This window comes from Aptenodytes forsteri, unplaced genomic scaffold (assembly GCF_000699145.1).
Source record: "Aptenodytes forsteri isolate BGI_AS27 unplaced genomic scaffold, ASM69914v1 Scaffold164, whole genome shotgun sequence".
Classification (NCBI taxonomy): Eukaryota; Metazoa; Chordata; class Aves; order Sphenisciformes; family Spheniscidae; genus Aptenodytes; species Aptenodytes forsteri.
In genome coordinates this window covers 1,484,528-1,498,105 of record NW_008795527.1, presented here as the reverse complement: position 1 = coordinate 1,498,105, position 13,578 = coordinate 1,484,528, and the positions used below count along the sequence as shown (strand labels likewise).

General features: G+C 39.6%; 1 protein-coding gene across 1 annotated transcript; it reads left to right on the top strand.

Annotated features, from left to right (window-relative positions):
* The first annotated feature begins 243 nt into the window (after nt 1-243).
* NFE2L3 (nuclear factor, erythroid 2 like 3) lies at nt 244-12,155 on the top strand. The gene is made up of 4 exons (XM_009282073.2): nt 244-807; nt 7,413-7,523; nt 8,475-8,558; nt 10,941-12,155. Exons 1-4 carry the CDS (start codon nt 244-246, stop codon nt 12,153-12,155), a joined length of 1,974 nt encoding a protein of 657 aa, XP_009280348.2.
* The last annotated feature ends 1,423 nt before the right edge of the window (nt 12,156-13,578 follow it).

The window sequence follows — 13,578 nt, the reverse complement described above, 5'->3', positions numbered from 1 at the left end:
CAGTTTATTAAATTTCCTCGGACTTAGTGGTTACAGAGCATCGAAAGGAAAGGCCCAAATTGCACAGGAAACTGTATTGTATTTGGGCTTTGAAATTCTGAGGGGACAGAGACAATTATGGATTGCTAACTATGGGCTGATGGTAAAACCCTTGTATGAATTATTGAAGTCATCAAAAGGTCCCCTGCAATGGTCAGATGAGATGATGTGACCTTAAAGACTACTATCGTGATTAACCCTGCCATGTTTCTCTCAACTCAACAAGAAGGTGGCAAACCGGAACATGACTGTCTGCAGACCACTGAGGAAGTCTATTCAAGCAGACCTGGTTTAAAGGACGTTCCCTTGCAGAATCCGGATTGGGAGCTATATACGGACGGTAGCAGCTTTGTGAAAGAAGGAAAGCGGGTAGCAGGATATGCAATCACCACTGTCGAAACGGTGGTGGAAGCACAAGCGCTGCCCATCAAGACGTCAGCTCAGAAGGCAGAACTGATAGCTCTCACCCGAGCTCTACAGTTAAGTGCGAATAAGTGTGTGAATATTTGGACAGATTCTAAATATGCTTTTGGAGTAGTACATGCACATGGAGCAATTTGGAAGGAAAGAGGATTGTTATCCTCACAAGGTACGGAGATAAAGCATAAAGAAGAGATCTTGAGCCTACTGGAGAGCATAAAGGCTCCGGCTGCTGTAACTATTATGCATTGTGAAGCTCATCAGTTGGGACAAACTGCTCAGGAGCGAGGAAATAAGCTGGCTGATTTGGCTGCAAAGCGGGCTGCAGAAAAAGGCATAGGGAAGAAAGTACTAGCTATAGTGCCAGAGAAAATAATTCCCCTACAGAAAAACCCCGTTTATGATAAGCAAGATTTAAAACTAATCAAAACTTTACGAGCAGAAAAATGGGAAGACGGATGGGCGGTTACACCTACAGGTTTAGTAGTAATACCTCATTCTCTCATTAATAATTTAGTAAAGGAGGAACACAATGCTGTACATTGGGGAACTGAAAATTCGTTAAAATATTTACAGAAGTCAGTTATTAGTAGAAACATGGTGGAAATGATAAAATCAGTTACACAAAGTTGCGAAACGTTGTAAGAATAATCCAAAACAACACAAAATAAAATTCAATTCGGAAAAACTGCCGAGGGACAGGTGCCTGGGGAGTATTGGCAAATAGATTTTACCGAAATGCCAAGAAAAGGAGAGCTAAAGTATTTGTTGGTCCTCGTGGATACGTATACAGGTTGGCCTGAGGCCTTTCCATGTCGCACCAATAAAGCAAAAGAAGTAGTAAAAATATTATTAAAAGAAATAATTCCAAGATTTGGAGTATCTCTAGGGATGTCATCACATAGGGGTCCACATTTTGTAGCCAAAGTAGTTACCGAAATAAGCAGACTGTTAGGTATTAGTTGGGATTTACATACCCCTTGTAGGCCTCAATCTAGTGGTAAAGTAAAAAGAATGAATTATACCCTCAAGACTCAGTTAAGTAAGATATGTCAGGAAACCTCGATGAATTGGACACAGGCCTTGCCTTTAGCTTTGTTAAGTCCAACCACGACGTAGACAACATTTCAGCCCGTACGAATTGATGTATGGACGACCGTACCAAACACCTGGACTGCCAGGAGACATGCGAATACAAGGGGAGAATGATGCAAGAAATTACTTGATTGCTCTCGGGAAAGTTTTACGAAAACTGAATAAGTATGTAGTCTTAAATGAATCTCTAGGTCTTGATTCCCCAGCGCATCCATTCCAGCCCGGAGATTGGGTATACATCAAATCCTGGACTTCTGAAAAATAGAAAAGACCATTTCAAATCTTGTTATAGCCCAAAGTAACGTTTCTCTAGCCCTTAGTTGTGTCCAGGCTCAATTGTGGATGTAATCTATGGTAGCAGCAATTATAAGAGAAGGGGAAGAGGGCACCCTACCCACCGAAATTCAAAAGGTAATTTGGGATAATGCAACTAAATTTGAGAAAGAATTCCAATCCTGGTGGTACTTAGTTAATTTCACTTTTGATCCCGTCAACAGTAAGGCCACAGCTTTTGTTTTAACAGTTCATAATGCTTTGGTATACACCATATACCCAAACATTGCATTGGGATTAAATCGAACGGAGCTATAATCTGTCCATTAGAACATAGGGTATGGGCCCAACGAAATGGAAACAAATGGCAGACTGTTGATGTTAGTACATGTATTGTACGGGAACAACAAGAATTTGTTTGTGAAAGTAACACCATTAAAGCCCAAGACGTGTGCCTTGACACTGAGCAAAACGTCTGTCATTTTGAAGTGCATCCCGATGAAATGCTCGAAACTATGCTTGTATATATTGGAAAGGGATGTGTTTGTATGAGAAGCTTTTGTGATTTTATATTTGTAGATAATGTTAAAGTAGATAATAGCAACCACTCAAATATATGTATTTGCAACTTCACTAACATAATGGGATGTGATTTTAACTATACTGCTCCTGTTACCTCTTATCAGTTACTACAATCCAATTATACACTAAATGAAGATTTGTTACCTACCCCCATTGGAGTGAATCTCACATTAGTGAAAAAGTTGCTGCAACATAATGATTTGTGCCAATTAGTAGAACGAGTAAAGAAATACGCCCTATCTTGGAAAGGGTGAAAAAGGATGGAGAACATCATTGGTGGGAAACCCTTCTTGGCTGGTCACCAACTGCAACAGGAATTCTGAACTTGATGCTCCATCCAATCGTTATTCTGATAATCCTAATTGTATTATGCCTATTACTGATATTAATTTTATATCTTAGAGTCTGGTGTATAATGTGACAGTTATCAGCTAAGATAGAATATCTGAAAGAATTACAATATATTCATAACCAATAATGTAGCGAGGATTGTAGCTTTAATAGCTCCAGATACTCAAAAGAATAGGAGGGAATGATAACGTCAGCACGCAGAAGTATAGCTCCAGGTTCTCAAAAGAATAGGAGGGAATGATACCATCAGTGTTCAGAAGTATATGTAACACCCTGTAACAGTAATAGGGAAGAACAAAGGCAAACCATACATCAATAGTTAACCTTTAAAGTTAACCTTTAAGAAAGACAAGAATGACTTAGACTGAAGGACGCCAAATTGAAGAGGTGAGCAAAAGGACACAGTGAGGAAGACTATTGACAACCACCAGAGGACCCTGAGAGACCACCAATGAACATAAGAGCGCATGCGTTAAAGACTTTTACATATGTTGATGAGTTCCAGGAAGTAACATGAATATGTTAATCACTACTAGGAAATCTAATGAATATGTATATTCTAATTGTATATAACTTCTGAAGTTGAACAACTTGGCGTGCACATTAGGTTGGAATGATCCCCTGCGCACCCGGCGCCGCAATAAAGAATGCCTGCTTTCTAAAACTCCAAATTGAGTCTTAGAAAGAGTTTTTCATCTGCCGACTTGCGGTAACAATAGTTGACCTGCAGTAAGCTGTACCGTAGGGAAAGGGCAGATGCAGAGTTAGAGCCCAGCCCTTCAGTGTACAAGGCTGATGGATAACTTGGTAAATCAGACAGTCTCAGATTGTGTTCTCTAGCCTAACTGAAACTAGTAAATGGCAGAAGCAAGATTAGAATTTGAGATACTTGGATTTTTTTTTTTTTTTGGGGGGGGGTGGTGGTTAGTGTAAATCTCCTGCCTTGTGCTTGCATAGAAATCCTTCCAAATGCAATTTGAAGGTTGTCGTCAGGTAGGGTTGCAGTTTACGGTTTGTAAACAGCCTGGTGTGGGAGGTGTGAACTTCCACACCCTCCAGTGGTAGAAGTGGAAAGGCTGCTGCAATAAATGGGTTTAGTGGTAATTGCAAGTCTTCTACAATCAGCAAGAATCAGTCTTTTTCTTTGTACAGAGACCGCCCGCATGTGGTCCTGATCTAGCTCTTGGGCTCATAGTGGTATTACTATAACTCAGTCACTGTTTCTTCTGCTACCATTAATACAAAATAAGGAACAGGACAGAAACGCTAAGTGTGGCAATGTAGTACTAAGTAGTATTTACACCTAATCCCTTTTGTCATTAGATGTATATTTACACTGCAAAATTAAGCTATCTTTAAAGAAATGCCATATTCAAAAACATGATATGGCTGTTTCTGGGGGAGGCACCTCTCCTATTCTCCCCATAGCAGTAGTCCAGCAATCAATCCCAAGTGATGCACGGGCATGGAAAGAAGCGTTCAGTTGTGGAGCAGTATTTTCCAGCTGTCCTTCATCATTGGGAAAGACTAACAGGAGGGAAGTGTAGTGTCAGAGAGTAAATCTTTAACAGCATAATCCAGGGGATTTTTGTTAAAAGCCAAAACTGAGAAATTAAGGGGAAAAGGTTCTGGTTGTTTTACATGATTTCCATATAGAGTGTTTCACTGAAATGATCCTGTACGTAGAAACTGGTGCTGTGAACAATCTTCCGTGCACTGTATCTGTACCACCACTGTTGTGAAAAGCTGGTCACAGGGCCATGCTCCTTCAGAAACTGCCCTGGTAGCGGTGAAACCATTTTTTTTAAAAGGATATCTTATTGCAGTAATAATCAGTGTGAGCAGGCATGAATATATTTTAGTATCACCTGCTGGAGGAAGAAACGGTGGTAGTAAGACTAATCTTCAAAGCCACGCGGTGCAGCTTTATTAAGCTCATTCAGTAGAAATGATACATTCCTTTGGTAAACTACAGTGAATGGTCGTGATTGCAAATGTGAGACCCTGCCTTCCTCCCATCCCCGCTGGCACCTCCGTTCACATCAGCAGGAGCTTTGTGCGAAGATCAGAGGGAGACTCTGACCTCTCTGCTGTTCTTAAGCCAAAGGGTGGTTAGGACAAAATGGCATGTGATCCTCTAGTGCAGTTGGTGGCTCTCAGCCTGGAAACTAAGGGTACCAAGACACTGTCTATGTCTTAGCAGAGAAAATAGTCAAAGACATTATTATTTCTTAAAAGAGACATAAAAATCAATGCAGACTCCAGATAAATCTTAAAATTAACGGTCAGAAGTATTCCCCATCTCCTTAGTGGTCAACAGCTCTATATATCGATAGGAAAAGACCTAAAAATTCAGTTGTCTTTGATGTCCTGGGGAAACTGAAGCCATGACAGTCTTCACAAATTACTATGAGCTTTGGGAGCGTTTAGTTTCTCTTCAGCAAGGAGCCATCCCATCAGGCACACCAGGAATTCGTTTGTCCTCACGAAGGTGCTGGGAAGAACCGTCTCCATCGTAGACTTCAACAGACTGGCATTGTCTGCAGGCAGATTTCCACCATAAGCAAGTTGAACTGTGAGGGTTTCGGATGATCTGCCGGGCACACCATGGGCTCTTCACACAGTTACCGCAAGCTTTTCTTTTCCCTGGCAGTAGAATATGTTTATACCTCTGGTCATTTTAATAGGAACCATCGAGTTGTCACCCATATAATTTCTGTGTTCAAAAGCTGTGCTTACAGGTGGTTTTTGAGGCATCACATTATAGATACTGCATTTCTAACTGTTTCCTGCATTTGCCTCTTCGTCAGACGGTAGAGTAATGAATTTGCTGTGTTATTCAGGAGCCGAATACTCTGCCTTAGCAGCAGCAGCTTCCCAGGCCACTCGGCTCCAGAGGAGCTGCTTAAGGTCTTTAACAGCGATTGTCCTTGACTTCTTATCTGCTTTTGATGATGATGAATTTTATTAATTAGGAGGATAATAGATCGTATTCATTGGACAAGTTGGTTGGTTGTAAAATTAAAGACTAGCCCTGGTCTTGCAAACATGTAATTATGGGACTAACTTCATGCCTGTGAGTAGCTCCATTGAACTCATTTAAGTGTTTGCAAGCAGCTAGTTACCATGTACTCAGTGTCCCATACAGTAAATTCCCTCTCCTGCTGTTTTACTACACAGAGGAAAACTGTATTTTTGTGTGTGTCTTTAAAAAAGTAAATCTGTTTTCTCATATTTGGCAATAATAAGTCATCTGGTCATTTCCAACTGCAGCTGACAAGACAATCTGTATTGGAATATAATTTTTAATAGCTAGAAATTGTGTTGGGCATCACTGAAGGAAAGTACCTCTTACATCAGAGTGACAGATGAGTGCCCTGTATATCTATTTGTTGTTAGAAATGACTTTTTATAAAATTAAAGTTCCCTTCCAATCTTTGAAAAGAAAGTACAGAAAAATGGAAAGCAATCAAATAAAATTAGTTAAAAATAAAATTAATTTTCATAATTTTATAAATAAATTTTAATAGAATTAATAAAAATGAAATTAGTGTTACTTTATTTTCAAATTATATTTAAATTTACTCGAGTCCTATTTTTAAACCTTCTTACATTTAATTTTTAATGTGTTTTGTATGAAGCAATAATTAAAAAAACCTCTTGCACATTTTGATGACTATTACAACTACAGTTTTTATATAGTCTATGCTTTCATATAAAACCTGTAAAGTAAATTTGTTGTGATTTTTAGAACAGAACACTAACTCGTTACATTTGCTGCTGTTGAGAGCTTGTCTTTTCTGCTCCTGCCATTGCATTTTGCTGGGCATATATGGAACTAATGCAGTGGGGCCACTTGCTTTTCTGGCTGCCATTCCACCGAGTTTCACATTTTAATAACTCAGACTTGCCCTATAAAAGCTGAAACATCAAAGCTTTTTTAAATATAAATATGCAAAGTCCTTAGCAGTGATTCCTTCTTACTCTAGCAATACCCCAGCCCTGTAATAAAAATTAAAAAAGTCTGCTGATATGACTATAGACGAAAGATAACTTGAAAAATGCTTCTGAAAAGCAGAACAATTTCATTGCTGGAGAGTAAAAAAAAAATACATCATTTCAATAAACGGGAACTGGGTAATGACTACATGGAAGTGCTTGGGAAACAGAGCTGCTATTACAATACATGTTAATGTGATTGTTTCCCTGAAAGAAAAAGCAAGGGATTTTGCTAACTGGCCACATATAATTGCCTATTTTAAGATTCCATCACTGAGTATACATCTGGCTTGGATATGTTGTTGTGGAATGACATCCAAAAGACAGTGATAGCCCAAACTTTCCATGAAATCACATCATCATGTGTCTGTTTTAGAAGAATTTGTTTCCAGTGTTTATGAATGTCCGTTGCTACCGCAGATGGGTTCAGTGCCTGGGCACCAAAAGAGGAGGCGGTGTCTGCACTCCTGAACCGACGTCGGTCTCATTCTGCCCCCAAACACTGCAGAGAGTCAGTTCATCCACATGAATGAACTGTTTAGTGTATACTTTATTTGAAATGCTATAGCTGTAAAAAAAAAAAAAAAGGTGCATTTTAAAGATTAATTTTGACAGCTTGTTGCTTAATAGGACTGTTTTATTTGTGTCTTCAGGATGTTGACGTGAAAGCATGTCAGGAAGCTTTGGATGACTGCTGTCCACACCAAGGAGATGATCAGCTGGAACTGCAAGAGGAGGAGGAGGAGGAGGAAGACATAAATCAAGTAAATGATGAAAAAAATGGAAGAAGGGAAAACTGTGAAGAGGATGTGAGGGAGGATATAGGTCTTATCACTGAGATAAAGAGTAGTGAAGGAAATGGAGTGAATGGTTTTGAAAGGAATATTTGATTTCCTCTTTTCATTTGGAGTGTCCTTTGCAAGGGCAGGAAAAGAACAGTGACTTCAGATGATACTTTGTGAATGATGCCCTTGTACACCTTCTCAAAAGTTGCCCCCCCCAGCATAGTTTATGTAGTTGAAATGTTCTAAAGTTTACAGAAATCACTTGCAACTAACCATTTTTCAATTTGGTTTTATTTTCTCCATCATGAAGGTGGTGTGTTTGTGGGCAAGGATTTTTTTGGCCTACAAACACTTGAGATGTGGATGCTAAATTACACTGCTTTCACCATTTATGTAAAGCTCGATGCTCAGATGTAGAATTACATTTGGGAAACTGGATTGTTCAGATCTTAATGTGCATTGTAACTAGAAGGCAGAGCAATAATCTTAATGATGTTAAACTGAAACAGGTGCACTTTGGGTTTTGTTCTCTCTGAGAGCTACAATGAAAAGAGCATTTGTTCTTCTTGAGATCTTATGAGAGCCGAGAACATCGGATCCGGTTTTCTTGCCAGCCCCTCTGTGCGCCACTGCCCTGGCAGTTAGGCTTTGAAAAAATACTTGCTTTTTCCACAATGGTGGGTAGGCGCAGCCTCAGAGAGTAGGAAAGCCCAGTTCTGCTGTTGTGGGGCAGAGTAGGATGCTCTTGCCATGGAGTTATTCTGCTTGTTCTAGCAACGTGACATCTCCCATCAGGATGAAGACTTGATGGCAGGGTCAGCAGCAGTGTTTCACAGAGCTGTGCTCTGTTTCCTCTCGGACTTTGATTTTTACCTCTTTTTATGTAAAATAACTGTGCTTCACAAAGCATTTCTGTTTCTTCTGTCACAGAGCAACCGCAACCATGTAGATTCCCTTCTCTCCTTAGAGGGCTATTTACAGCTTCTGTCATCGCAGATGGAAAACATGCTAGAGGTAAATGGGAAAACACATGTATTGCTAATAGATTGGGATACAGTCAGTGATTATTGCGTAATGACTTACTCTGTTTTGTCTAATTAAAAAAACCCCAGTGAATATATCAGCAAATCAATGCAGTAAAACTTACCTGAAGACGTTAAAGACGCTAGTACCCACCTTTTACAGCAGCTGTCATTGGCTCTACTCGAAAAATTTTCCCCAGTAATTTGTCTGGGATTTGAAAACTGCAAAGTCCTATCTTCTATGTCACCTGGTGTTCAAAGTTGGATGGAGTCACCGGACAACTTAACTAGTTCAACTAATAATTCCCTTTCTGAAACCTAATGCCAATTCATATTTATACAGCAGCTCTTGGTGTGTTTCTCTAGAGCAACATTGAGTTGTTAAGCACTAGCAGCTATTAAGCATTTGCAGCCAAAGATTAGAGTTTCCATAAATATTGGGTCAAGTGCTTAGAAGGATACTACTCTCAAGAAGAACGGACCCATCTTTGCTGCAAATCAGGTCAGTAGCATTAGTGGCAAAACCCTTTTGTTTTCTTTTTTTGTCTCCTGGGCTTCTGATACTATTGTTTACTTTCTGGGTGCCCATCTTCACAAAAAAAGTTATCTTAATCAGAGTCTCCCTCCTGTCCCACAGCTCATAGCTGCAATCATTAAACATGAAGCTACTCCCTACATTCCTTTTTTGCAATACTCCAAGGGCATCTTACATATGCTTCCCATTGTAGGAGCCTTACAGGGTCATTAGTGTTTTTCATATAACTTCATGTTTATCTCTGGAACACCTAGTTTTGGGAATCTCTAGGTTGGATAGTGCCTCCCAGCACATAAATTAGCGTCCTCCTCTATTCAGCTTTGGTGATGGATTCCACACTAACAAGGTTCAGAAGTTCATCAGTTTAATTTTCTCTGTTCTTCTCATAATTTGAAAGGAATTTGGCTGTAGCCTTTATGTAGCTATAACAATACACGGTTGCATATTTTATTTAAGACTATTAATGCACTGCCATCTTGTGACAATCTATCTGTTGAAAATGGATTGCTTGGTTTTTCCAGGTACGAAGTTTTTACAGTGTGGGGGATTTTTTAATAGTTAACTTGCTAAGAATATTTCTTTTCAAGGGCTTAGTTGAAAATACCAGCTCTATCCCTCAGACTACAGATGGTCTAGTACAAGGTAACTCCCTAGGAGAAATAAGGCAAGACTTTCTTCTGTTACCTGTGCTCCCAGTAAGCATAGTAAAGAACTTAAGACGTTCTGGTCTTTATGGTACATCATTCCTTCCCTGTGGAAAGTGCTTTGTACATTGTTTGTTCAATGAACTGCAGTCACAAAAGTCCTTTCCTGCACCACAGTAGGGATGCTCAGCTATGGAGGAATCATATCGTACGCTTCCTACTTGATGTATTTACATTCTCAAGTTTTTTGTATCCGTGTATTTTATGACTACTCTTCTTGTCAGCAAGTGCCCTGACATAATCTTGCGCAGTGGCTTTGTATTTCTAGGACCCAGCAACTATAACCCAGGCCCACAAAAGGGGGGCCTTAATGCTACTGCAGCACTCGTTTATCGTCTCGCCTTCAGGGCTGAGGGATCATACAGCAACTTTATTTTTGTAAAGAAAAACTGAGTAGTAATTTAAAGTCAAAAGACATCCACAGAAGGTGTGATTGGGGGTGGGGATGTTTCCTCCAAACTGATTAGTAAAGGAGTTGAGTTGAAAACTGAACACAATAGACCTCAGTTAAGAAGGAGCTAAGCCAAATGTGGCAGCTCACAGCCCCAAAAGCTTTATAAACTGTGAAAGAAAAGCAGTAAGAATGTGCCAGCACGACCTTAACGTTCCTGTCCTCCTCCCCTCTTTTCTTACACCACTGTTCTCACTGGTTAAGTCCTGCCAGTGAGCTATTTATCTTCTTTACAAGGTTAATTTTCTAACAGTTAGCACCTTGAACCAGCTCACCCTGGAATCAGATGCCCCAGGGACCGCCCCTCCTAGAAGGACCTTTTCTTAGCCAAGATCAGATGAACACATAGGCTGTAGTTTGATGTACACTTAGCAACAGTCCCATTTCCACCTCTTTACACTCATCAGTCCCACGCTGTCCTTCGTGAGTCCTCCTCCTCCCAACCCTTCAGTCACTTTTCTTCTGCACCCTTCCCGCTTCCTCTTGCCATGTGCCAACACAGTGATGCTGTGTACAAATGGGAAACAGTATTCAGGATAGCTAGAAGTTTAACGTGTAAAATTTTGACTTTAATAGATTCAAATAGTGGAATATTAAAAAATAAATTGATCAAGCCTGTGTAAGTGAGAAACGTAGAGACATTCATTTTATAAAAGATCCCATTTTCCCCCCATCATCTTTTAGGCGAGTTTACTGGAAGATATACAAGTCGCTACTTCTAGTAGAGGCCAAGACCCATCATCCTCACACCACAATATAAGTTTGACCCAGACACTTTGCCACTGTTTCAGTCCTCATGATGCCACGCTACTAAGAACAGACTACCCCACTCAATCAAATTCAGAAACAAGACAGTTACAAAGGCAAGAAGAGTCTTTTCCTCAGTCAAGCTCTAATATCACAAATCCAGAATCACTACTTCATGGGTCAAATTTGACAGGGCTGTTTTCAGCTGCTGACATTAGAAACCTAATGGCCCATGACGATAACTTTGATGAAATTAAACTCATGTCTTTGGCTTTGAAGGAAGGCTTTGATCCTATAGAAGTTTCTCAGCTCTTTGAAGAACCTGGCTCAGATTCGGGACTGTCTTTGCATTCAAGTCACAGCACCACCTCCTACTCAGTCTGCAGTGAAGGTGCTGTTGGGTACAGCAGTGATGTTAAATCTGTTTCTTCACATGGCTTAGGAGCTGTTGGTGGCTATAGCCAAGAACACAGTAAATATGGTCACGTGGAATATCCAGGTGATTCAGGGTGTTCTAGAGAAGCCACACTTCAGCAATTTCTTCATAACCACACTTATAATCAGCTGCCAAGTCAAGCAGCATCCACGCCGGAGTATCAGCAGCAGATGTGGATGGAGAAACCAAACGAAGTAAAGGATAGGTGCCATAATTCTACTGATACAAACCTTAGCAGTGATGAACGCCATGCAAAAGCTCTGAGAATACCGTTTTCAGTAGATGAAATTGTGAGTATGCCTGTTGACTCTTTCAACAGAGTGCTAGCAAAGAACCATCTGACAGATACTCAGGTATCACTCCTACGTGACATCAGACGAAGAGGAAAAAACAAAGTTGCTGCCCAAAATTGTCGTAAACGTAAACTGAATGCAATTCTTAACTTGGAAGAAGACGTATGTAATCTTCAAACACAAAAGGAGAGCCTTAAAAAGGAGCACTCTCAGCGTAGCAGATCAATCAGCCGGATGAAGCAGAAGTTAAACAACTTGTACTGTGACATTTTCAGTAGATTGAGGGATGACCAGGGTAGACCTGTTAACCCACGCCAATATGTCATTCATTGCAGTAGCGATGGCAGTGTTTTCATAATACCCAAACACTTGGTCAAGTCCGAACAGAAACAAGATCACGAAAAAGAGCAGAAACAAAAATAAGATGGCTGAAGATCACTTAGGTTTTATTTTTCCTGAAAAAATGATAAGGGTATTTGCGTGACGACTGGAGGTCAGCGATTACAGTAGTACAAACAGAAAAGACTACGTTTGAGGAGGAAGACCGCATGTTCAAGGGTCTGGCAAACCCAGCCGACTGTGATCTGTTAGAAAGTCTACCAGCTGAGGCTTCTGAATGAGGAAATCTGTTTAGTTTTAATTAGAATTAAAGGAGCTAGGCCATCAGTCTAAGCATAGTTATATAGGCCTATGTAAAACTAGGAATTTAGTTTCTGGTGACGGGGGAGGAGAGAGAACATCAACGGGGGGGAAAAAGCAAGCTTGAGATCAAAGTTACACATGGAAGAAAAACGTGTTTTAGTCTCGAGTACTTGATTCGTCATACACGAAGTGACCTTATTTTATTATTCTTTTTTAGCACTGAAAGAAAAATTGTAACTCAAGTTCATCTTCATCTTAAATTCACTGTGGATGTATGTATTCCTAAGAGATACTCTGTGCTTTGCATTTGTTCAGAACTGTTCTGCTTTTCCTAGTTTTCCTTTGAGGAGAGAGGCCCAGGAGGCTATTGCATTTTTCCTCACTACTTTCACCTTCATTGCTCCAAACAAACATAATGTACCAATTAATTTTACAACTACAAAATAGATTCTGAAAAATAATTAGTACCTGATTCAATATTGTCTTACCTTCATCCTCTGCAACTGAATCATTCTCAACTTTCTTCCATGAAAATGAGTGATGGTGAATGAGTTCCTGTTGTTTCCTAATCTGTGACGTATTTCCTTGTGTACCTTCCCTTCGCCCCCCATTTGGCTACCTTTCTCAAGAAGTACTGAAGTTTTTCTTTTTAGCTTTAGCTTTTTAAAAACTGGTATTTTTTAAGTATCTTCAATGTTACGGATTTTTATTTTTAGATTTTCCCTCAATCTTTAAAGTAAATTAAATTGAACCAAATTACTCTTTATCTGTACTTGTGATAATGAGGTTACACTTCAATAGTGGCTTTGAATGAAGAGAAGAGCTTTTGGTTTTGATACTTATTTATTTGTGCTATGAAAAAGACGACATTTCATTCACTCGCATGCTTATTCACAACAGCTTATCCTTTTCTATGTTACAACCTGAAAAGGGTCTGCAAAAAAGATGGCCTAAAAGGCATGTGATGAATGATAAGGAAGGAATGTTAAGAGGCATACTAGTTTGTAAGATATTAAAATAATTACTAATATTAACAACTAGATAGCAACAAATACTTTTTATATCTTTTATTAAAAAAACCCGTAAAACTAGTATTAAAATAAAATCTTATTGGTCACGGCATGATGACAACGTAGCAACTTTATGGACAGGGATGTTAAAAAAAGCACTTGCACCGAACACAGAAAAACTACCCATACATGCA